This window comes from Primulina tabacum, chromosome 16 (genome assembly GCF_025594145.1).
Source record: "Primulina tabacum isolate GXHZ01 chromosome 16, ASM2559414v2, whole genome shotgun sequence".
Classification (NCBI taxonomy): domain Eukaryota; kingdom Viridiplantae; phylum Streptophyta; class Magnoliopsida; order Lamiales; family Gesneriaceae; genus Primulina; species Primulina tabacum.
In genome coordinates, this window is record NC_134565.1 from 31,344,908 (window position 1) to 31,370,602 (window position 25,695).

At 36.3% G+C, this 25,695-nt stretch overlaps 3 protein-coding genes and 1 long non-coding RNA gene across 4 annotated transcripts in view; 2 read left to right on the forward strand and 2 right to left on the reverse strand.

Annotated features, from left to right (window-relative positions):
• Positions 1–455: 455 nt before the first annotated feature.
• Positions 456–1,767, reverse strand: LOC142530183 (uncharacterized). Its single transcript, XR_012816055.1, has 4 exons — positions 1,635–1,767; positions 1,455–1,591; positions 1,265–1,399; positions 456–1,202 (listed from the first exon to the last, which is right to left on the reverse strand). It is a non-coding gene; the product is annotated as an uncharacterized LOC142530183 (long non-coding RNA).
• Positions 1,768–5,425: 3,658 nt separating this feature from the next.
• Positions 5,426–6,279, forward strand: LOC142529295 (kirola-like). Its single transcript, XM_075634797.1, has 2 exons — positions 5,426–5,661; positions 5,824–6,279. Exons 1-2 carry the CDS (start codon positions 5,472–5,474, stop codon positions 6,087–6,089), a joined length of 456 nt encoding a protein of 151 aa, XP_075490912.1. The 5' UTR covers positions 5,426–5,471; the 3' UTR covers positions 6,090–6,279.
• A 2,072-nt stretch (positions 6,280–8,351) lies between these two features.
• Positions 8,352–9,517, forward strand: LOC142529596 (MLP-like protein 31). Its single transcript, XM_075635163.1, has 2 exons — positions 8,352–8,560; positions 9,068–9,517. Exons 1-2 carry the CDS (start codon positions 8,371–8,373, stop codon positions 9,328–9,330), a joined length of 453 nt encoding a protein of 150 aa, XP_075491278.1. The 5' UTR covers positions 8,352–8,370; the 3' UTR covers positions 9,331–9,517.
• Positions 9,518–11,822: 2,305 nt separating this feature from the next.
• LOC142528591 (putative RNA-dependent RNA polymerase 5) overlaps positions 11,823–25,695 on the reverse strand; it is a 34,981-nt gene continuing 21,108 nt past the window's right edge. The window contains exons 15-19 of the mRNA XM_075633639.1: positions 15,155–15,297; positions 14,370–14,526; positions 14,088–14,232; positions 12,386–12,549; positions 11,823–12,288 (exon numbers count right to left, since the gene is read on the reverse strand). Coding sequence (XP_075489754.1) covers positions 12,043–12,288; positions 12,386–12,549; positions 14,088–14,232; positions 14,370–14,526; positions 15,155–15,297 — 855 coding nt within the window. The 3' untranslated portion in view covers positions 11,823–12,042. The remainder of the gene's footprint in view (positions 12,289–12,385; positions 12,550–14,087; positions 14,233–14,369; positions 14,527–15,154; positions 15,298–25,695) is intronic.

A 25,695-nucleotide genomic window follows, 5' to 3' on the forward strand; every position in this document is an offset into this window, starting at 1 on the left:
GTCATTTCATACTATTGTTTTTGCGTGGTTAATTACAGATAAATTTTGACTCCTAATTAATAATTTATACAGGAGAGATTATACAGATAACATTGATATTTCTTTCTCTGACATGAACCAAGGACTCTTGGTACCAGGAATAGCTTTGGTAAAAAATTTAACATTTTCAACAAATAGGGATGAAGATGAACGTTAAATTTTTTTTTTTTACCAGTCAATCTGTTAAAATTCATTGGTGATTCCATAATACTGGAATTTCATGCCCCAATGCTTAAAAATTATTTCAATAGAAGTTCTCAATAATCTTGATCTATTAATAGAGAATCTTCGAATTTCTTTGTTTTGCTTATGCTTTTGTCGGGTTGAATTAAAAAGTTTTTGTTCAAGATTTGATTTATTAAGATTTCATTTTGAGGTTGATGGCGAAGGAAATGATATTTAGATCAATATTAATTTATTTAGAACGGTCGGATGTAGGAAGTGCTCTCGCTCTTATAGGCTTATTACTCAGTCCGCTCGGATCCATGATGGCTCACCCAAGACCAATCAGGATGACCCCGATTCTTTTTGTGAACACATACATGTAGTTGTCAGGTGAAGTAACCAAAAATATGTATAATTTAATTTATTCAAGGGCAGCATGGTGTTGAGCTTTATATTCATGCCAATCAACAGATTATCCCATCGTCCAGGTCCATATAATCCATTCTTGTTTATTTATGTATGGACGGTGAGTTTATATAGGAAAAAGATGATTTTACGAAGCAACATGTTGGGCTCATACCCTTGTCTTACATCCATAGGATAAGTTTCATATACTTGAGATTTTATTATTATCCGAACAAGGATTTTTTATAATAAATTTCTTATGTTGCATCATCCATTTCAAATATTTGAGATATTTATTTTTGGCTCTCTTCTGTCTCGTTTCTTGTGCTTCATTGCAGTGTCCTACAGCATGCTCGATGCACCGTGCCTGGGCTCAACTCATGTGATTTTCACTAGCAGACACCCTTGCTCGGCACCTCAGTAAGCCCGACCTTGATCGGCACCTCAGTAAGTCCAACTCTGCTTGGCAATTACAGAAGCCCGACCTTGCTCGGCACCTCAGTAAGCCCGACCTTGCTCGGCACCTCAGTAGGTCCAATTCTGCTCGGCAATTACATAAGCCCGACCTTGCTCGGCACCTCAGTAAGCCCGACCTTTCTCACTTGTTCGGCACCTCAGTAAGTCCAACTCTGCTTGGCAATTACAGAAGCCCGACCTTGCTCGGCACCTCAGTAAGCCCGATTTTGCTCGGCACCTCAGTAAGCCCGACCTTGCTCGGCACCTCAGTAAGCCCGACCTTGCTCGGCACCTCAGTAAGTCCAACTCTGCTTGGCAATTACAGAAGCCCGACCTTGCTCGGCACCTCAGTAAGCCCAACTCTGCTTTGGCAAACAGACAAGTCTGACCTCGTGTTCGTCATTCAGTAACTCCAACTATGCTTGGAAAACATATAAGCTCGACCTCGTGCTCGACAGCGGTAATTTGATTCTTAGTTCATTGCTCTTTATTTGAGCTCGGTTTTCAGCAGACTATTATCTATAAGCTCTTTATTTGAGCTCGGTTTTCAGCATGATCTTATCTATAACTCTTTATTTAAGCTCGATTTTGAGCAGACTATTATCTATAGCTCTTTATTTGAGCTCGGTATTGAGCAACTATTATCTATAGCTCTTTATTTGAGCTCGGTTTTCAGGAGGATCTTATCTATAGCTCTTTATTTGAGTTCGGTTTTCAGGATGATCTTATCTATAGCTCTTTATTTGAGCTCGGTTTTCAGCAGACTATGATCTATATCTCTTTATTTGAGCTCGATTTTCAGGAAGATCTTATCTATAGCTCTTCATTTGAGCTCGGTTTTCAACAGGATCTTATTTATAGCTCATCATTTTAGCTCGGTTATTAGCAGGATATTCTTTATGGCTCTTCATCTGAGCTCGACTTTCAGCAGTCGATATATCTCGAACTTCTTATTTATGCTTGTCTCTACATCTTGACCTGACTTCTTATTGAGGAGTATAGCCACTCTTGGCTCTTTTGACTCTCTAGCGACTCGAGAGGAAAAATCATTTGACTATCTATTCAATATCAGATGACTACATTGGCCGCTTAATTTGGCTCATCTCAGAAAGCACACTCTACAACAAACGCTCAAAGGACACTATTACATGCAACGAGAATATTATCTTACATACTCTAAAATATAATTCATCCATTTAACGTTTCTCCATCATTTCACTCGTCGTCACTTTTTTGCGAGGGTACTAGTGATGATATGGTAAAAATCCTATCATATCATTAATTATATTTTAGAGATATTACAAAATATTGTATGGATATGCACAAATCTAGTTACCATATATTACAAAATTCCATATCATCTAAGACTCTACACCTATAAATAAAGGGCTCCAAAACCCTAATCAAGGTACGTTTTCATGTACAATTATTTACGCTAGTCTTGTATTTTTCTAAAAGATTATACTGACTTGAGCGTCGGAGTGGCTTCGCCTTCGGGCGGAGTCATCTCATCTGTTTTTTATATACACAGTTATATTTTTGGAGCGATTTGATTCGATATATTGAAGAATTGGTTCGTGATCATCGATTCAAGGTATTTTTATGAATGCGCGTTTTTTGAGTGCATCAATGTTAAATTGGCAACTCAGTTTTCTTTACGTTTGTTTTGGCATGAGAATTTTTGCGAAGGATTCAGCCAACACAACATGTGAGTTTTGATGTTATTGGCTTAATTCATCGATCGATTTTTCGTATGGTTTTCATCAGTCCACCAATGTTTGATATGGTATGCTGTTGCGTCTCCCACTTGTAAAAAATCAAAGAATGGGCTTTGAGGTATATTATTTTGAGATCTCTGTAAAAAATAATATTCTAATTTATTTCAATATCATGAAATCTATGTTACAAATTCATGATAAGTTAATTATGACAACTCCGGTGAATTATTCTGGCTCGCGTTTAGTTTGTCTTGTTTATAGAGATCTCGGGAGCAAGGCTGCTGGTCCCACGTGCGGTAATTTGAGATAATAAATATGAAAATAAAGAATAAATTGGACATCGAAATTTATATGGAAAACCCCTAAAAATTATTAGGGTAAAAACCACGGGCAAGATGAAAAGAATTTCCACTATAATATTTTATGATGTACAACTCACTCATTGTGTTTCCAAAGATAACACACACTCTCTTGATACAGGAGAACAAACACCTCACAAATATTACAGAACTAAGCACTCAAATGCTATAAAACGAGAGAAAACTCGAAAAATGGATGAATGAAATGATCGAATTGTGTCTCTATTTATAATCGAATCTTGAGGTGTGAAACCGCGTGTATTTATCGAATTGCATATAAAATTTCTTTCTTTCTGCAACTTCTCAACACAACCTGCAAAATACTACACGTCATTTCCTCAAAATTAATCACCACAAGAAATGCATTTCCTGTTTGCCGACATTTCTCTCACTTGGAGATTTGATTGAGAATCAAACACATCTCCACACATCCTTTCAATCTTGACATCCTCTCCTGCTTACGTTTTCAATAGGCCACTTGAGTATCTACACTACTTAAATTTTTGATTGTTCACTGGCTTGGTCAAAAAATCAGTTACGCTTTCTTTTGTATGGATCTTCTGCATATCCACGCTTCTTTTTTCTACTACTTCTCGAACAAAATGAAATGGGACTCCAATGTGTTTCGTCCTGGATTGAAATGCTGGATTTCTTGCGATGTGCAAGACACTCTGACTGTCACTACACAAAGAAACATTTTCTTGTTTGTGCCCAGTCTCCTCCAATAACTTTTTAATCCATATTGTCTCCTTGCAAGCTTGAGTAACTGCCATGTATTCTGCCTCCGTTGTAGATAATGCCACAAATGTTTGCAATTTTGGAACCCAGCGCACTGCTCCCCTTGCAAGTGTAAACATATAATCAATAGTAGATTTCCTCTTATCAGGATCACCTGCATAATCTGAATCGACATATTCTTTGAATGTAAAATTCTATCCTCCATAACATAATGCAGCATTTGAGGTACCCTTGACGTATTTCTCGACATTGCTCCAATGCTCTCGTCTAGGATTCGCCATATATCGACTAACTACCCCCACTGCTTGAGCAATGTCCGGTCTTGTATAGATCACGACGAACATCAATCTTCCCACTGCTGATGCATATGGTACTCGAGATATCTACATCCTCTCTGCTTCACAGCTAGGACAATATTGGAAAATAACTTGAAGTTAACAGGAAGAGGGGTCGATATTGGCTTACTATCTTTCATATTGAAGCGTTGCAAGACTTTCTTCAAATAATTTTATGGGAAAGCCAAATCTTTCTTTTACTTCTGTCTCGGTGAACTTACATCCCTAGAATCTTGTTTGTCGGTCCCAAGTCCTTCATATCAAATTATCTAGCCAACTGTGATTTCAATTCTTGGACATAGCTTACAACTTAGATAACTCTCTTCAATTATGTGTTTTCTAAAGCATAAAATTGTTATAAAATAGGCATGATACAATTATTAACTTTGTATTTTTATATATAGTAAACTTTGAAGAATTTTAATAGTAAAGATATCTGTGATAATACTAAATGTAAGATATTTAATTGACGTATTGATGAAGTTGTTGCAGAAATTAGAATTGTATCCATAGATCCAAAGCCAAGGTGCGATATCATGTTCTTTTTGGTGGATCTTGTTGGAAAGTTTGGGTTGATAGGGTTTTTGTGAAGAAGGTAGACCTTATTTGACCAAATGATGAAATGTTTTTTTTTCTAGAGGATGCAATATGAAGCATAATATTTATAATTTTGTGTGACTGATGTAGATTCTACAAATTTTAACGTAATATATATTTTTGTAGGTAAGAAATCATCTTACTAAGAGAATTTCTTGTTACTTCATTAAATTTTCTTCTCTTAGAGAATTGAAATTAATTAGTTTTTATGTGTTACCTTGCTGTTTTGCTTGAGTGAGGTGCTGATGCATGGATGTAGTGTGATTAATTGTATGAGTTTCGGATATTTTGTTCATGGACATCAATACACAGCGTGAACAACGCACTCCTTAAGCCGTGAATAAACTTAAGTGCAGCGCGCGACATATGTTCTGAATAATATTAATACACCATTTATTAAATTCAGATAAAAAATACTTGTAGTAATATATTTTTTCCTAACCAAATCTAGTATTTAAGTGGATAAAATCTTAGGGATAAGACTAATACATTCAAAGATTTATGGGATCGGTCACAATCGAAATCATTTATTGAAAATCACAAGAAAGACCTGAAATTAAATTCATTAAAGAAATATAAACTTTGGTGTATATATAGAGATAAACCCAGGTGAAGAAGATATTGCACATAATATAAAAAAGAAAGAAAGAAAGAAGGAAATGGCAGGACTACCTTGCAAGCTTATTGCCCAAGTAGCGTTCAAAGCCGGCGGGGATGTGTTTCACCGCCTGATGAGTGATAGGCCACACCACTTGTCTAATGTCACGCCCGCGAAAGTTCAAGCATGTAACTTGCACCAAGGACAATATGGCACTAATGGCTCCGTTATCGAATGGAAATATACACTTGGTATGTGGGAAAATTGCATAAAACTCGATCGTGTTAATTGTTTAGTATTATCTGATCAAATTAAAAATAATAATAACACATGTAACGCACGTACATCTTTTACTAGTTAGTCGAGTAAAAATTCCTAATATCTTACCACTCTTTATATATACATGCACAAAGATGGGAAGGAACAAACTGCCAAACAACTTCTCCATGACATAGACGAGGTGAAAAAGACCATCTCCTATAAAATGCTTGGAGGAGATCTATTGGAGACGTACAAGAATATGACTATAATCATTCACGTTGAAACCAAAAACGGGGTGGATTTTATTACATGGACTGTGGAATATGAGCTGCTCAAACCTGATAATCCACATCCGCTTTCGCTCATGGCTTTCTTCATCGAGTTCACTAAAGAAGTCGAGACTCATATTTTCGGATAATTCTTGAATATTATTAAGTTATGTAATCAACAATATTGTCTGTGGAAAGTAATAAAGTGTGTGCAAATGTAATAATAAAATTTGAACACAAGTGGACGGGGAAAAATACATGCAGAAAACTAGTATACTTGAGCTTTGTGTTACTGTCCTACGTACAAATAAGAAATATGTTTTCTTGGGCTTGGCTTAATTAACTTGTGTAATTTTTTTTTACTTGTTTTCACTTTTCGAGTGTGTGATGTTATGTGAATAATTGATACACTATTCAGCAAGCTTTCCATGTTGGGGAGAACAGAATGCAGAAGGAAAGAGAAGAAAAATTTAGCGATCATAAGTTTTAATTAAAAGAAATTATTGTTTTCAAACATGTGAAAAGGAGGGAACATATGTTATTTGAAAATAGAATGAAATTAATAGATGATGATAATAGTCTTTATTTTCGTTCTGGAGATGAAAATGTTTGTGGGAAAAAACCAAAGCGTGAAGGTTTTCGCTTAATTTTTGTTGAATATATTTGTTTATTTTTAAATAGCGTTCTCAAGTATATTTGAGCGTATTTATAAATAAACGGTTTTTTTTTTCCTTTTTCAAAACCCTTCGTGAAATGGCTCAGGACGGTTCTAACCATGTTACCGCGGATGGGTTTGATTCTCGGGATCAACTTTTTTCAATAATTTAATTATATTCCCACCTCGCTCCGTTGATGTCTTTTTCTTTCTTTTTTTTTTTTCTCTACATATTCATAGCTTCAGTCGAGATATTTAGAGAATAAAAATATCATTAATGTGCGTAAAAAAAAAAGATAATTACTAAGAACCAATATGACAATTAATTATGTATAAAATGCTAATATACATTACACATAATGATGATGAATAAAATATTTGAATACTTGGATTATCACATGGAGTTGTATTCTAACAAATTTTGAAACTTTTAAAACTATCATGTATATATGTACTACTTTCCCATACTTTATTTTTTAAATTTTTTCGATATTTTTTAAATTTTATTTCGATTTTAATCAATTCTTTTGTAATTATTTTGACTTATAAATAGGATACAATTGTGAAATTTTACTTCGACTTGTGGTATTATAATAATTTTATTTTCGTATAATTTGATCATACAATTTGTGGGTTGTGGGGCCTTGCCGCTTGGTGTGTGTATAACTACTGGTAATCATCAAACGTTATTTTCACATGTCAACATAATTCAATTATATGAAGAAATAAATATTTTTTTAAAAAAATAATAAGAGAAGAAAGAACGTGTGAGCTTTGAGATAAAATATGGAAAAGTTTCAGAAAAAATGGATAGAAGCATGAAGACTACTAGTAAGCTCACACAATCAAAATTACATAGTAAATCATGCAGAGATAAAGCTAGAAATAAATTTTGATATCAGATTAACATGAAAAAATTTATTAATTTTATATTTATATTTTCAAATATTATATAATATAATCCCAAAAGCTCCTTTTTCCTCTCCCTTCTACTTGATAGAAAATTTATGATGTGATTGATAGTGACGACCACAGCTGGTTTTGTAATCACACAGGTAGAACAACAAATCTGGACAAAGAATTTGGTCTTCTTAATTTGGGGAACTAAAGTCAAAGCCAAAAATTTAGCTGAAAAAGGGATTTACAAAAATGATTTAAGTGAACAGAACATCTAAAACATACCACAGGTAGTGATTTCCTATCTAAACTATCTAAATTACCCATACAAATAGGATTTGAATCCAAAATTTCATGAGTTTTTTGACATCACTCTTGCCATTAGTCCAAAAGACAGTAACAATTGAGTTTTGAAGCTCCACTAAGGTCATATCTAACCACAAAATCTATTTTGCTGTAAATTTTATATTAAAATAGTGCGATTTTTACACCAAATAAAACATTCATTTCCAACTCATTTACTTTAAATCTTACACTAAAAAAATATTCTCGAAATATTCATTTTATTTTACATATATTAATTATTATATTTTATTTAATATATTTTAAATTATGACTAATGTTTATATTATATAATCCTGATTACAAAAAAATAAATAATGCTCTTTCCCAATCAAATCTATAATTTGAGTGGACAAAATCTTAGAGACAAGACTAATACATACAAAGATTTATGAAAAGAGTCAGTATCAAAGTTATTTTATAAACAAAACAAGAAATTAAGACCCTAAAAGTTAAATTCTTTAACAAGGTAAATTATGGTAAATATATATAAATTAGGGGCGGATATTTCATAAAACAAAATTATTGCAAAAGAAATGGCCGGACTACCATGCAAGCTTATTGCCCAAGTAGCATTCAAAGCCGGCGGGGATGTTTTTCATCACCTGATGAGCAATAAGCCACACCATTTGTCCAATGTCACGCCAGCAAAAATTCAAACTTGCGAGCTACACCAAGGAGACTATGGTACCAATGGCTCTGTCATTCGATGGAAATATACGTTTGGTACGTGGGTAAATTGCATAAACCACCCTTTTGTTATTTTATTTATATTTATTAGATCTTCGATGAAAAACGAACTAAAAATTAGCAAACTAAAATTCACGATATGATTAGATTCGAAGCTAATACCTCTTAATGAAAATTCAATGAGCTAAAAAAAAAAACTCCTCCATGTATAAAACTATATATAATAATATTTTTAGGCTGCTTTTGGTTGGTTTGATGCATGAGATTCATGTTCAATTCAATTAAATTGTTGGTTGCAATTTTATGTAATGCTTATTTGTCTTACATCGTTCAAATCAGCATTGAATTAAAAGTATGATATTATTTTTATATCTTTATTATATTTTTTTCATTAATTATGTCTTATAAATTCACTTTAATATCTTTTTAATAATAAAAATTTCATTTTTATAATTAATTAATAATTTTTTTAAAAAAATATCAAAAATCAAGTTTGGTACCCCCAATGGCCACTTTTATTGTATGTACTCTCTACACATAAAGCTGGGGAAAAAACTGCCAAACAACTACTTCAAGACATAGACGAGGTGAGAAAGACAATCTCCTATAAGATGCTTGAAGGAGATTTGTTGAAGTACTACAAGAACACGCTTATAACCATGCATGTTGAAACCAGAGATCGAGTCGATTTTGTCACGTGGACGGTAGAATACGAGCTGCTCAAGCCGGAGAATCAACATCCCATTTCACTCATAGGTTTCTTCATCGATCTCACTAAAGAAGTCGAGGCTCATATTTTCGGATAATTCGGGAATATAAGCTAAATAATCTACTTTATGTGTGGAAAATAAAGCGTATTCTACGTGGTAATAGAAGGTGTGATGCATGCTGAATGGAAGGGGAAACTATAAGATTGTATTTTGTTGTGTTGTCCTAGAAATAATTAGTGATATATATTGTACTTGTGCTTGATTAATACAATTTTATTTTATTTTGATTGCTCTTTGAGTACGTGACATAAAGTATCAGTGTATTTTTTTTAAAAAAAAATCCTCGTGAAAGGGCTTGGCATGGTTCTACTTCTATCCATGGACGAGTCCGATTCTTGAAATCGACTAATTTTTCAACAATTCAGTAATCTTCCCCACCTCTTTTAATTTTTCGGTTGATCCTTTGGGACATTGAATCTAAGTAGCATGAGTAGCTATCATTCAACAATTCAGTAATCCTTCTATCGGACTCTTCAAGTTGTTATCATTAATCGAGAAGAAAAGTTTGTGGTTGTGATTATATATGATTAGTCCTTATGACATGGGAAAACATTGAGGCTCTGCATAATAGTATTATGCTTTGACTCGTTTACCGACTCCGCGAGGGTTACAAGGTGACGAGGTTGGGTGCAATTGCGACATGTGTAGGAGATAGTCTATTGTAGTTGGGGATTCACCTCTCACCTACGGGTGTGGATATCCTATGTGATCTAACAAAATAATAGTACATGAAATATCTGGTCAGAGTGTGGAATGTACATTAAAAAATAATTTCCCGGTCAGAATGTGAGATGTACATTAAAAAAATATGTTTTCTATTTTTTCCTTGAAATATCTTGTTTGGTATATTTTTTTTAACAAATTCCATGAATCACCCATATAATATAATTAGGTTGTGCTAAACTTGGGAAAATCAACTCATGTCGTCCCCTTGTATTAATAATCCATATTTAAATATGCCATTTTATTCAACAATTGCCCTTTTGCTTTAGCATTAAAAAAATGCAAAAATTTGTTTGACACGGTCTCACGGATCGTATTTTGTGAGACTAGGGATGACAACTTTCTCCACGGGTTTGGGGCCCCGCGGGAAAAACCCGAAACGGGGATGGGGATCCCGATTTTTTCGGGTTCGGGTTCGGGTTCGGGGATTTTTATAAATCCCCGATGTAATTCGGGGCGGGTATGGGATTACTATCCACATCCCCGAAATCCCCGAACCCGCTCCGAAAATAATATCAATAATAAAATAATAGTATTATTAATATTAATAATATAATAATCATATTATTTTTTAAAATATTAATAATCTTATAATTATTAATATTGATATTAATATTAATATTGTCTCTAATAATAATAATAGATAATAATAACTTTTGGTTTGAGATAACTCTCCGAATTCGTCATCGTCTTGCCATATTAATATTTTTGAAACGGGGATGGGGACGGGGATGGGAAGTTGATCCCCGAAGTTTTGGGTTTGGGGATTCCCGAACCCGAAAAAGCGGGGATCGGGGTGGGTATGGGGGTGGGGATGTAATTCGGGGATGGGGATGGTAATGACAAACCCGCCCCCGACCCGGCCCATTGCCATCCCTATGTGAGACAGATATCTTATTTGGATCATTCATGAAAAAATATTATTTTTTATTCTAAGAATATTACTTTTTATTGTGAATATCGGTAGAATCGACCCGTCTCACAGGTAAAGATTCGTGAAATCGTCTCACAAGAGACCTACTCGTAAAGAAACAACTTTCTCTTTCCTCCCATATTTTAAATGTATTTTTGGCATAAATTAGAATGATCCTTAATTTATCACATACACAAAATTCATATCAAATATAATACTATTTTGTCACCATATATATTATATTTCCTCATTTATCTTTTTTTTAATCACTATTTTCATAATCTTTCAATAATCGTATCTTTCGCACCAAGAGAGCCTTAAAAAGAACTCGAAACTCATATTTTCGGATAATTCGTGAATATTAAGTTATGTAATCTACTTAATGTGTGGAAAATTAAGTATATATAATGTAATAATGAAAGGTGATCGTTAGTGAATGGGAAATATATCTATACCTATATATGAAGCGTCCGCATGGATAACCGACAAATTGTTGGTACGGTGGTGTGGACTGCTTCTTTTTTCCCCTTTTATTTTACTATTTCTTTTTCTTTTTTCTCACATTTTTCATGTCCAATTTCAAACTTCCCAAAAGAGCCCTATGCCAATGTTTTGTTTTATTTTTATTTTAAAAAAATATTGTTTACACTATTTTAATTAAAAAAACGGACGGTACAAACACATAACACATACACAAAAATAGATTGTATAAACACACAACGTATGCGTCAGGTACTAATATATAAAATAATTGAAGCTTGTATTATGTGGTGCTGTCCTACAATAAGAAATGTTACATTTGGGCTTTCTTTAATTTCTATTTTATTTTGATTGTTTTTTGGATTGTGAAATAATGGGACTAGTTCAACTAAGCTTCTTTCCTAAAACAAAATGAAGGATGAAAGAGAACCTTATTTCTTCTGTTACAAAAAAGATAGTTGTATCATAAGCAAACGAGTTCAGCCATTCTCCATCCACAGGCAGACAGTCCCATAAACAAGCACATAACGTTGACACTTTTTTCTTGCTCGATGCTTTAACACGGCAATAGGGATTCTCAAGGACTACTATATACATGCTTGACGCTAGTTTAACATTTTTTATCGGTAGCTTTAGTGTAAGATTTCTCGTAGAACAGATGGCAAAATCACAATTGGCCTCTCCTTTGATCCTGATACTTTCCATGCATAAATATTGAATAGAGCAGATCCTGCAACTCTCCAACAAAAGCCGCATCTTCCTACTTCATTGCAACTTATTGCATGGTCGTAAGTCACATTATATATAGCAACTGCTTCCTCATAGATCTGCTCCGTATTCTTTTCACTTTCTTCTATGTCAGGAGCATCGTATAACAGCTGCATTTCGTAGACTCTTTAGAACAGTGTCCATTCAAGTAAGAATTTTACTCTCTTTTCTTTAACAATTACCAAAAACACACAATAATAAAATAACCTGCTTGTACTTCCTGATCACCTCATCCGCAGCATCATTCTTCACTTCACTGCCAGATTTCAAGGCTTTTGTCATGTCCTTGCGATAATTGCCATACCTGATTCTCCACATATTGACATATTCCGCAGGTATTTGAACATCGAAACATGGTAATTTCCAGATATCTGTAAAAAATATAGAACACCAATGTTATCACTTGGCTAAAAAAATCAATCAAGATTCTTAAAGCTTCATTGACAATATGCATGACTTGAATAAGAGTAATTTACAGTGACACACCCCGAGGTGAGAATTCTACATTTACATACAGGAGTCTTTATACAAACATAATATTGGTAACACCATAACTTTTTATCAGTATTTCTGACAAACCTAGGCAGGGGTGGAGTCACAATAAAGCAAACATAAGGGACGTCACAAGTATTCAAATCTATCGATGTTATTAGTCAAACGTTCTAAGAATAGTTACAGTAATCCCATCACAATTTTCATGTAACCCGAGTTCAGCAGCTAGTGTTCAAGGAATAATAGGACTAAATGTTTTGGTGCATCCAGTGCTCGAAGATTATGTAGTTTGTTTTGAAGTGGGAGGTGGCCTTCTCTCAGACAGTCCAAGAGGCAGCCCTTGCTGATCCATGGAAATCAGTTACACAAGGATAGGAAGTCTAAGATTGCTGAGGACTTCCTCATTGGATATTCTAGATCTTCTGAAGCCATAATTAGTTTTTAATTAATATGAAGTTTGTAAGTTGGATTTTTGCTCTCAGTTTTTTGTCTTGTAACCCCCAAATATGCACATATTACTCTTTAAAAGAAGTAATGATAATATTGCAATGGAACAGAAGAGGGAGGACCATCTTGGTCGAGAAACCATAGTAAAAGTGTATGGGGAACAAGAAATAGAGCAACTAAGCAAGCAGCTCATGACAGGATAATCTCTGTTCTGCAGGAGTCTCAGACATGCAGAACACACAGGCGCATTATGTAGAGAAAACAAAGTGTGATGCTAATCTTTATCAAGTAGAGAAGAAAATAGCTAAGCCCAAATGAAACTATAAGGTAAAACCATATCAACCCAAAGTGATGATCTATTTTTGGAAAGTGATAAATTGTCGAATAAAATAATCTATATAATTTTGCGATACATGAAATGGAGGGAAAATATGTTTGATAAAATAAAATGAAAATCAATGACAGTCTTAACATTTTGGGGGATGAAAAAGTTTGGTGGAAAAAAATCAAACAAGGTCTTTGCATTTGTTAACACCAGTCACACCCCAATTCCATATATATAATTGCATCATCACATTACATGCATGGATTACATTGATCTATTTTGATGCTTTTATATTGTATATGATTACTAGCTTGCATATTTCTCACCCTAGGTGGGGTATATACTTGTCAACAAGGTAATGGGCCTCCAGGAGCAGTACAGGAGACCCAAGGAGAACCTAAGAAGTCTCGGATAACAGTTGCGTAACTGAACATGTTTCACTACCAAAACAGTTACATGTATCCATTGTTTATTTATCCAAGGAAATTGATCTGCATGTATATTTGGTATTATGAGCCTTACTCGGAGATGCATTCCTTTCAGAAGACAATTTTGATTCTACGCTTACCTCATGGGTCCCATGAAGTAACTAGTAAGTCTCAAATGGGTTTTAAATGGAAATAAATCCATCGCAAGGATTTTCACCTTTTGTTGGGGAAGCCTCATCTTTTGATTTCTCCATTCTATTATAAATTTGACCCAATATGGAAAAGGAATTGTAGGTAATGTCAGCGCCCCTTTGCATGTAATGTGGATACTGCTCTGCTTTCAAATAGTTTGGAAAATTGATCTGTTTCACAAAAATGATTCTGTTATGGAACTTGATATTTTCCGAATGTAAGTTTAGGGTCACTGATACATGAACGTGAGTACATAAATTATCATAGCAATCTCAGATTCTTATAAAGAAAATTTCCAAAAACCAACCTTTTTCCCACTTTTAGGTGCATCTAATGCATCATAATATATATCTATTAGTTGAATAATCTTTCTCCTCAAGGAATCCTTTTCAGAGGCACATTGTATTGTCAACAGCCGATCCATAAATGAAAGCCAGCTATCAGCTGCTGTCGCTATGATGAAGCTAGAAAAGCAAAATTACAACAAAATGACAAGAAAAATAACTTAGATTTGGACAAATGAAAGAACGCAAGCAGCAAGTTCAGTAGGCCATTGTGTAAAAAATACATTGGATTAATTATTTTACTATCTAGGCAATACGCAATAAGAGCATGAAATGAAGACCGAAATCTTGTTATTTCGTTAGTATGAGTAAATACCCAGGGTTTCTTCTGCCCCAGATACCTACAAGTCCAAGCAGTAGGTCTCTCTAAAGAGTGAAGTCCACCAACAAATAGGAAAAAACATCACCCAGAAAAAGAGATCGATTTAGGAAATAAACAAGTACAAGGTCATCTTCAACACAAAACTAAAAGGGACTTGGTGTCCGCTTCAGCCCCTGACATCCACAGTTTTGAATTAGAAAAAAAAAAAAAAAGCAAATTCTGTTGTCCCAACGACAGAAGCATATTTCTCAAAACAACTATATATCTTAAATATTGGCTAGTTCAGATAATAAAACTTTTGTTTTAAACACTCTAAATGAAAGGAGCCAATTTTTTGAGCAGACATATTGCAGGCAATTTCCTTGGAATTTATTACATGATATAGCTCACAAAAAATTCTTCGATTTGCTGATCAAAACTGCATACCTCGGTCTTCTAGCTTCTGAGAAAAGTCGAAGAAGTTCACATTCTAACTCCACTGGTGAAAATTGTTGCGGGTTTCTGTTATTTGACTTTTGTGATGGGTAGACACGACACCACGGGTCACTTGGTTGGTAATACTTCAATAGCTGAAATGCAAGACATACCAACTTGCAGTGAGACACATAATGATAATTCTAAGATACAATTAATAAGATGCACTAACACAATAAGAGAATTGAACAAGCCCGAGATACTTCGATTAAATTAAAAGCATGTGAACTAAATAGAGCTTCATGTGTTGATTTTATAATCCCATAAGAACGTATTAGCTGCTATGTGAAAATGACAAATTACAGTCACTAGTTTATCAATATTTAACACAAAAAGTACATCAGATTTTAGGATTCAGCTAGCTGTAATCGAATTTTTCTAAAAGTAGCAGTAGTATAAAACCATTAGGTATGAACTTCTACACTGTCCAAAACGTCCTCAATCTCCATCACTGGAATTAGTGATTCTGTAATAACCCAAGTCTGTGACTAGCATTTTCAAACTGTGACACATGGCATACTTACAAAGTTAAGAAGGACTAGGACCATGGTATCCAGCAAAGCAGCAGCAAGGATGTCCAGAACAGAGAAAGATACTCAGGCTCATAAGGATGTGAGGATAAAAGAATACCATAAGGAAAAGTATAAGCATGATACAACAGTCATGTGCTCATAGGACGAATCTATCGACCATTTAAGATGGATTTGTGTTGACGCAGTCTAGAGAAATCTTAGGCTAATTGTTAGAATAATTGCAATAGCTTAGGTCTAGAGAAATCTTAGGCTAGAATAATTGCAATAGTATAGGTCTAGAGAAATCTTAGGCTAATTGTTAGAGTGATTGCAATATTTTAGGATGTGATTAATTAGTTTTATTCTTTCCTTTTTTATCTCTTGTAACCTACAATATAAATAGATAAGTCTGTATCTTAATTTTTTTTTATGAATGAATCAAAAATTATCATCTCCTGTTCTAGTGCTTTTATGGTATCAGAGCAAGTAAAAGCCTTTTTTGAATATTTTTTCATCTATGGAAAAATCAGAGATGCAACCTGTTCTCAGTGCCTCTGATAACTCCCTTCCATTCCAAATTACCAGCTTTAAACTCAGTGGCCGGAACTACTTACAGTGGTCTCGTTCCGTCCAACTCATTATCCGCGGGAAAGGACGATTTGGATACCTTGATGGTTCCATTTCGACACCAAACCAATCTGATCCTTCGTTTGCAGCATGGGATATTCAGAATTCCATGGTTATGGCCTGGCTTCTTCACTTTATGGACGACTCCATTGCAGAGATCTACCTCCATTACCCAACAGCAAAGGCTATTTGGGACGATGTTGCCTTAGCCTACTCAGATCTTGAAGACTCGAATCAGATGTTCGACCTCCGGGACTCGCTCTCGTAATCTGCGACAAGACGATGGTACTGTAACTCAGTACTTCGTTTCGCTAACAAAACTGTGGCAAGAACTCGATCTCTTCACTCAACCTGAGTGGACCGATGCTGCCAACCGTGAGATCTACCAAAAATTGCTCGCCAAAGAAAGAACCTATGACTTCCTCACCGGCCTACATCCATCCCTGGATGATGCTCGTGGACGGATTCTGAGTATCAAGCCATTACCGAGCCTTGATACCATTTTCTCCGAAGTCCGTCGAGAAGAACAGAGGAAACGAATTATGCTCGGTGAAGCTACCATACCCGTTGCCACCAATCATGATGCCTCTGCCATGGCCGCTCGAGGATCCCGCAAACCGCAGCTGTGGTGTGAACATTGCAACCGACCTCATCATACTAAAGCCACATGTTGGAAGCTCCACGGCAAGCCAGCTGACTGGGTGCCACGCAGCCAACGTAACGCCGAGTCCACCAAGCCAGCCGTACCGGTGAAAGTCGACAACAACACACCATCATCCGCTGCAACATTCTCTCAAGCACAACTCAATCAACTTGGCCAGTTCCTTTCCACCTCGACTTCACTGATGGCGCACGGTACTTCTTCCTCTGTTACCGACCCTGGTAACTCTGGTGAGTGTTGGATTATTGATTCAGGTGCATCCGAACACATGTCCGGAGTTCGCACCCTTTTCTCGTCATATCAACCATGCCAAAGATCTAGATCAGTAACTTCGACAGATGGTTCAATTTCTCCTGTTCTTGGTATTGGCACTGTTTCGTTGAGTCCCCGTATGATATTACAGAATGTCTTGTTTGTCCCTCAATTGACTTACAACTTGCTGTCGATCAGCAAACTCACCCTTGACTCCGATTGTATTGCCAATTTTTCACCTAAGTTGTGTATTTTTCAGGATCGGGCCTCGTCGTGCTGCTGAGGTGTCGGGTTTATATCACTTTCTACGAGCTGATTCTACTGTTCGGTGCTGCCAAGTGGTCCATGATTCTACACATCAATCTCGTCCCCAACAAATAATGTTACTTCATCAACGCCTTGGTCACCCAAGTTTTTCTTATTTAAAACATTTGTTTCCTTCGTTGTTTCACTCTTGTGATAGGTTTGTATGCGAAGTATGTCAGATAGCTAAACATACTCGCATACCTTTTCCCATTCATCTTTATCATGAATCTAGGCCATTCTCTCTCATACACAGTGATTAGTGGGGTCCGTCTCGAGTCGCTTCAATTTCTAATAAAAAATGGTTTATTACATTTATTGATGATCACTCTCGTGTCTGTTGGATTTTTCTCCTTCCTAACAAATCTGAAGTTTTGAAAATTTTTGAACAGTTCTACAATATGATCCTTACTCAATTTAACTCTAAAATACAAATCCTTCGGTCTGACAATGGCACCGAGTATTTCAATTCATCACTCAATGAATTTTCTTCAAAACATGGTATTATTCATCACAGTTCATGTGTTGATACCCCTCAACAAAATGGGGTTTCCGAAAGGAAAAATCGACACCTTTTAGAGGTTGCTCGCGCCCTTCTTTTCACAAACAATGTTCCAAAAATCTATTGGGGGGATGCTATTTTAACCGCATGTTACCTAATCAACAGACTTCCGTCTCGGGTGTTAAAATTCCAAACACCATTAAATACCCTCAGAAAATCATTCCCAAAGTCCAAAATATTCACTGATCTTCCTCTACGTACGTTTGGATGTTCGGCGTTTGTTCATATTCATGATAATTCTAGGTCTAAGTTGGATCCTCGTAGCCACAAATGTATGTTTGTTGGTTATTCTTCTACACAAAATGGTTATCGATGTTATTCTCCATCCAAAAAAAAATATTTTATTTCACGGGATGTCACATTTCTTGAATCGCAATCGTTCTATCCCCCTACTCCGAATCCAATTCTCATCTCCCCTCATAATTATGCTCCCGATCCTACTTCCTCGCCTAGTACCAAAAATTTTTTTTGGGAATATTTATGGGAACCGAATCCAATACAATAGTCACAAATCCCACCTCCATCCCAACTTAACACTCAAATCCCACAAAATCAGGAATCTCCCTCTTCCTTAGAGCCAGAATTATTTTTGGGATTTCCGTCCACCTTGGAGCCACATTTAATTCCAGAAAATCCGCAGCCTTCACATAGTATACCACAAAATCCGCCTACTACTCCTGCTCCAAATCCAATTCCACCTTCAAGTCCACCCGCTGAAATTTCTGTAACACCAACTCATCCTCCTCGTGGAACCACTGACCGCTTTGCAGCAACTTACAGCAGACGCAAGCACAAGAATATCGAACCTGCACCTTCTGCATCGCCCCCGTCAAACCCAGCGCCCGATCTGATACCACCGAATTGGCAAATTTGGATATCCCGATCGCCCACCGCAAAGGTACTCGGATATGTACTCAACATCCTATTTCACATTTTTTGGGGCATACTAAGTTGTCGCAGCCGCTACAAGCCCTGGTCACTAACCTGTCACATTCCACCGTTCCCTCAACCATTGATGACGCCCTTCGCGATGACAAGTGGCGTACAGCAGTATTTGCCGAGATCAAAGCCCTCGAAAAAAATGGGACATGGGAGATTGTTCCGAAACCCGATGGCAAGAAACCGGTTGGTTGTAGATGGCTGTTCACCATCAAGTGCAATAGTGATGGGAGCGTTGACAGATATAAAGCGCGACTTGTGGCTAAGGGATACACGCAGACCTATGGTATCGACTACCTAGAGACATTTGCACCAGTAGCCAAAATCAACACTATCCGAGTGTTGCTTTCTCTCGCAGCAAACTTGGATTGGCCACTTCACCAACTCGATGTCAAGAACGCGTTTCTCAACGGCGATCTCGTTGAGGAGGTGTACATGGATCTACCACCCGGTTTTCACAATCAGGGAAGTAACGACAAGGTTTGCCGGCTAAAGAAAGCTCTCTACGGTTTGAAACAGTCTCCGAAAGCTTGGTTCGACAGATTTTCCACCAGTGTTCATCTTCTCGGGTACAAACAGGCTCATTGTGATCATACATTGTTCTATCATCGAGTCAAGGATAAGATTGCTATTCTTATTGTATATGTTGATGATACTATAATCACCGGGAATGACATGGCTGAAATAGAGCGAATTAAGAAGAAATTGGCCACTTCTTTTGAAATGAAAGACCTCGGTCACTTGAGATACTTTCTCGGAATGGAGGTAGCTAGAAGCAAGGCTGGAATCTGTGTTTCACAGCGACAGTACGTCATTAACTTACTCAATGATACCGGATTGATGGGTTGTAGACCGGCCGATACCCCCATGGATCCTAACATCAAACTCGAGGCCAAACCAGATGATACACCTGTCGACAAGGGGAGATTTCAACGGTTAGTCGGCAGATTGATATACCTCTCGCACACCCGGCCGGATATTTCCTTCCCTGTGAGTTGCATTAGTCAATTTATGCACTCACCATACCAATGTCATCTTGATGCTGCAATCAGGATATTACGGTACTTAAAGGGCACTCCGGGCCGTGGTCTCATGTTCAGAAAGCAAGAAAAGAGGTGTGTTGAAGTCTTTGTTGATGCCGATTGGGCTGGATGCCCAAATGATCGACGCTCCACGTCTGGTTATTGCTCCTTTGTCTTTGGAAATCTGGTTACTTGGCGCAGCAAAAAGCAATCAGTTGTTGCACGAAGTAGCGCGGAGGCAGAACTTCGATCAGCGGCTCTTGGAATTTGTGAAGCTCTTTGGATCAAACTGTTATTGGAATAACTGAAAATAGAGAAAAAGAGCCCTATGCTTATCCTATGCGACAACAAAGCTGCCATAGCTATTACTCACAACCCGGTTCACCATGATCGTACCAAACACGTTGAAATTGATCGGCATTTCATAAAGGAGAAGATTGATAAGGGGATACTTGAAGTGTCCTATATTCCTACGTCGCAACAAACTACTGATATCTTAACAAAGGCTTTGTTCAAGCCTATGTTCGAAAGACTGATTGACAAGCTTGGGATGTACAACATTTACCATCCAGCTTGAGGGGGAGTGTTGACGCAGTCTAGAGAAATCTTAGGCTAATTGTTAGAATAATTGCAATAGTTTAGGTCTAGAGAAATCTTAGGCTAGAATAATTGCAATAGTTTAGGTCTAGAGAAATCTTAGGCTAATTGTTAGAGTGATTGCAATATTTTAGGATGTGATTAATTAGTTTTATTCTTTCTTTTTTTATCTCTTGTAACCTACAATATAAATAGATAAGTCTGTATCTTAATTTTTTTTATGAATGAATCAAAAATTATCATCTCCTGTTCTAGTGCTTTTAATTTGTATTGATATTTTGACTATTGGTTGAATTTTTTTTATCCTATGGCTATGTTCACTTGCTACAATAAGGATCAAATTATACCAATACTCATATCAATCTCATGTTTGCTTGTTTTTTATGGCCCATATTAACTCATATAGTTCATCCATACTTATTTAATTTAAACTTTAAAAGTTGATGAATTATCACAAATAAAAGGTGTGAAAAATAATTATTGTTTAACTATTACTCTTTCCAACTGAGAAAAATTACATTACTACCTTATACTTCCCAAAAAAATAATATATTAAAACTTATTTTTAAAAAATTATCAAACATGAATAAAAAATCAAATAATTTAAGATATTATTAATACATTTCATTTGATGAATCCTATATCATCAACTTATCTTTATTCATCGAATTTGTTTTACTCAATTGGCATGAATTTCTTGTGGTAGTATGACATCATCAAAGATCGACTTTAACCATTTACCTCTTTGCTTTGGTTATGGATGAACTGACGGGACATATTCAAGATGAGATACTTTGGTGTAGGTTGTTTGTGGATGATATTTTTCTGATAGACGAAATTAAAGAAGATGTAAAATTGTAAATAAAAAATTGGATAGATAACGTGAAGCTCTTTAGAGTAAATATTTTAGAATTAGTCGCTCAAAAACAGAATATTTAGCTAGCAATTTTGGTCCTGAACATAGAAGAATGGGTAGCCCAATTGAGATTGATGGTCGAGAAGTCCCAGGGTGTGAAGTTTTTCGCTATTTAGGATCTATTATCCAAAAACAGAGGATATTACAGAGGATATAGACCATAAGATTAAAGCAGGGTGGATAAAATGGAGGATGACATCAAGAGTCTTAAGCGATACAAGGATACCTGCGAGATTGAAAGAAAAATGTTGAAGATCCGAAATTTTGTTAGAAGATGACTTATCATTTTAGATAAGATGTCATCTTATTCTTTATATTTTAAACATTGGTTAGATGAGATTAAATTAGATTAGATTAAGGTGTTATCCTTTCATTTATATTTTGTTTTTAAGGTGGGGCATTTATAGATGAAAAACAAGAAACAATCTTCTTCTTCTCCTCTGTTTACTCTAACGTAATCTACGTGGTATCAAAAGTCGGGCAAGGCCAATGAAGAAATACGGAATGGCTTCATCCTCCGACGCTGCATCCTCTCCGGCGATCATGACCCAGGGCTTGGGAGACTCGTCCCCGTACTCCATTACGTGCCATAAGCTAAATGGCCGGAATTTTCTGCCATGGTTGTAGTCCGTGTTGATGTTTATATGCGGCCGTGGCAAGGAAGACTTTCTCAATGGCTCGGTGTCACAGCCTGATTCAAGAGATGCTAAGTACAAGGCGTGGAAGGCTGAAACAACCTGGTCATGTCGTGGTTGATTAATTCCATGACACCTAAGATCTATTCCTTGGCCAGTGAGATTTGGGAAGCTGCTCGAGAAACGTATTCGGGCTGAGACAATATAGCAGAACTATTTGCAATTGACTCGGCCATTCACGATCTGCGACAAGATGATTGCACGGTCACAGATTATTTCACTGCCCTTGCCCGTTTTTGGCATAAATTCGACTCGTCTGATGCGCATGATTGGAAATGCTCAAAGGATGAGAAGCTATACAAATCCATTGTGGAAAACAGAAGAGTTTTCAAGTTCTTGATGGGCTTAAATAATAATCTGGATGATGTGATGGGGGGTCGAATTCTTAGCACCAAACCATTGCCCAGCTTGCGCGACGCATTCTCTCCAACAGGAGGAAAGCGGGTGCAAACTGATGTTGGGTTCCTCACAGCAGATTTCCGCACCCTCTGAAGTTTCTGCCCTCACACTCCACCGGCAACTGTCCTCCAATTCCAGTTATGCTTCTGCCGCTCAAGGACTCCGCAATGGGCAGTCCTCAAATACCACTAAAGGAAAGATTCCAGGCTGTCCTTGGTTTGAGATTTGCAAAAACCTACTCATAATATCAACACTTGCTGGAAGAAACATGGAAAACCAGCCGATTGGAAGCCCGCACAAGAACGCCGAGCACACGTTAATGCTGTTTCTGACCAGCCTATTTCAGCATCAGTGCCCTTCACCAAGGAACAGCTTGCTGTCCTTCACCAACTGTTTGGACAACAATCGACTCCATCATCACCTCCTATTATTGGTACGGGCATGCTGCCATTCAAGGTGATAAACCCCTTGCTTGACTATTACAGAATGATCGGTCAACTCATTGGATAATCGATTCGGGTGCGTCTGATCATATGTCTGGCCAGTTGCAATTTTTCACTTCTTACAGCCCATTTCATGTTCCTAAATCAGTAAGGGTCGCAGATGTGTCTTGTACCGGGGTGCTGGGTTCGGGTTCCATATGGTCATCCTCGGATTTATGTTTACATAATGTGATGTTCGTTCCGGCACTTCATTGCAATTTGTTCTCAGTCAGTGCATTGAATAAGGATTTGAATTGCTCTACCATATTTTCGACCGATTCCTGCGTTTCCAGGACCTGGCATTAGGGAGGACGATTGACAATGCTGATTGATGTGCGGGCTTGTACATCCTTAAGATGAAGTCCCTCTCAAAGTCTCCACTTTCAAATGACTCCAGTCCTCCTATTTCTGTGTTTCAATTGAATAAGGATATTGATATCTTGTTATGGCACATCACCTAGGGCATCCGAATTTTTCGCACATTCGAAAATTATTTCCATTTTTATCCCATAATAAAAGTTTGCATTTTCCTCATTGTGATGTTTGTTAACTGTCGAAACATGCTCGTAACTCTTTCAAACCACAGTCATATACGCCATCAAAACCTTTTGCACTAATCTACATCAATATTTGGGGTTCGTCACGTGTAAAAAACATGTCAGGTAAATGTTGGTTTTTACTATTTGTCGATGATCATACTCGTCTTTCTTGGGTATTTCTCATGAAAGACAAGAGTGAGACGTCGTCAATTTTTAAAACCTTCCATGTTATGGTCCAAACACAATTCTCCACCAATATCCAAATCTTATGTGCTCATCGAGCACAAAATTTCTTTCAACTTTGTCCTGGGAGATTACCTGGCCACTAAGGGAATTGTTCAAATTTTGTTGGCATAATTGAAATTAGAAGGCCATCAGACAATGGAACTAAATGTGACAATCAAGCTGCTATAAGTATTCTAAGTTCATCACAATCGTACTAAACATGTTGAAGTCAATCGCCATTTCATAAGTGAAAAGATTGAGAAGGGGGACTTGAAACTTTGCTACATTCCTAGCCTTTCACAAATTGCAGACATCTTAACAAAGGCCCTCTCTCGCCCTACGTTTGAAGACTTGGTGTCTAAGTTGGGCATGATCAACATATACAACCCAACTTGAGGGGGAGTGTTGAATATCTGAAATTTTGTTAGGAGAGGACTTATCTTTTTAGGTAAGATGTCATCTTATTCTTAGTATTTTAAACATTGGTTAGATTAGATTTAATTAGATTAGGGTGTTATCCTTTCATTTATATTTTGTATTTAAGGTAGGACATTGATCGATGAAAGAACAAGAAGCAATCTTCTTTCTTCTCCTCAATTTATTCTAACGTAATCTACAGAAAATGTTATAAGATTATTTTTCGACTAGCTATGCTTTATGGCTCGGAGTGTTGGACCACCACAGGACTATATATGATGTGCATAAGATCACGGCATCTGAGTGCGTATGTTAAGATGGATATGTGACAAAACACGCAAGGATATAATTAGGAATGAAAAGATTATGAGCTATTTAGATGTAGTCCCCATAGAGAACAAAGTCATGCGAAAAGGAGACTAAACAAAGCCTCAATCCGACATATCTTAGATAGACATGTTAATGGAAAAATAGAATAAGGGGTAGACCGTTGAAAACTTGGATAAAGATGGTTAAAGAGGAATCATAGATCTTGGTTTACGAGATGACATGTGGGAAAATCGCTTAGTTTGAAGAACTAATAACCATGTATCCTACGCCGCAAATAGCCGTAATGTGCTATGATGATGATGATCATGCCCAATAATTTTGGTAAATGAAAATACCTTACATGTGAATTAAAAATAATTTATATCCTTCCATAAAAACCACGATCCCATGTGCAAATACAAACTAATAATAAGATTATTATTAGAATAAACAGCTCTGATACAATTAATTGGCAAACAGAATTCTTTCCTGAATTTTGGGACTGCTGATTAGAAAAGTGAATCATCGAGTTAATCGAAATCATTCAACCTCTCCCTGGTAGAGATATGTTATACAAATTTAAAAATTAATAATTAATAAGCTTACAAATATCTAACAAACATTTTAAACCCACAACTTAATAAACAAAACAAATATATTTTATAAATAACAAAATATTCCGTAATACTCCCCCTCAACTTGGAGCATATAAAGATGAAAATAAGCCCTCTGCTAAGTAATTTGTGACCATATTATCAATTTTTCCTAAAGAATTGGTGATTATGTTGTCCATTACAGTATCACAAAGAAAGTGGTCTTCCACCCTGTATGCATGATTCTCTCACATATTACCGGATTACTAACAATGTTTTTTTTAAATTGTAAACGAAAATTTTATTAGAATAAGATAACGATGTACAAAAAAGCGGATAAGAAATCCGCAAACAAACCTCAAGGAAAGAAAACTACTACACTTTCGTCAATAGCATAGAAATTTCCAATCTCCCACTATGTCTGAGATAAAAAGGAGGATTAA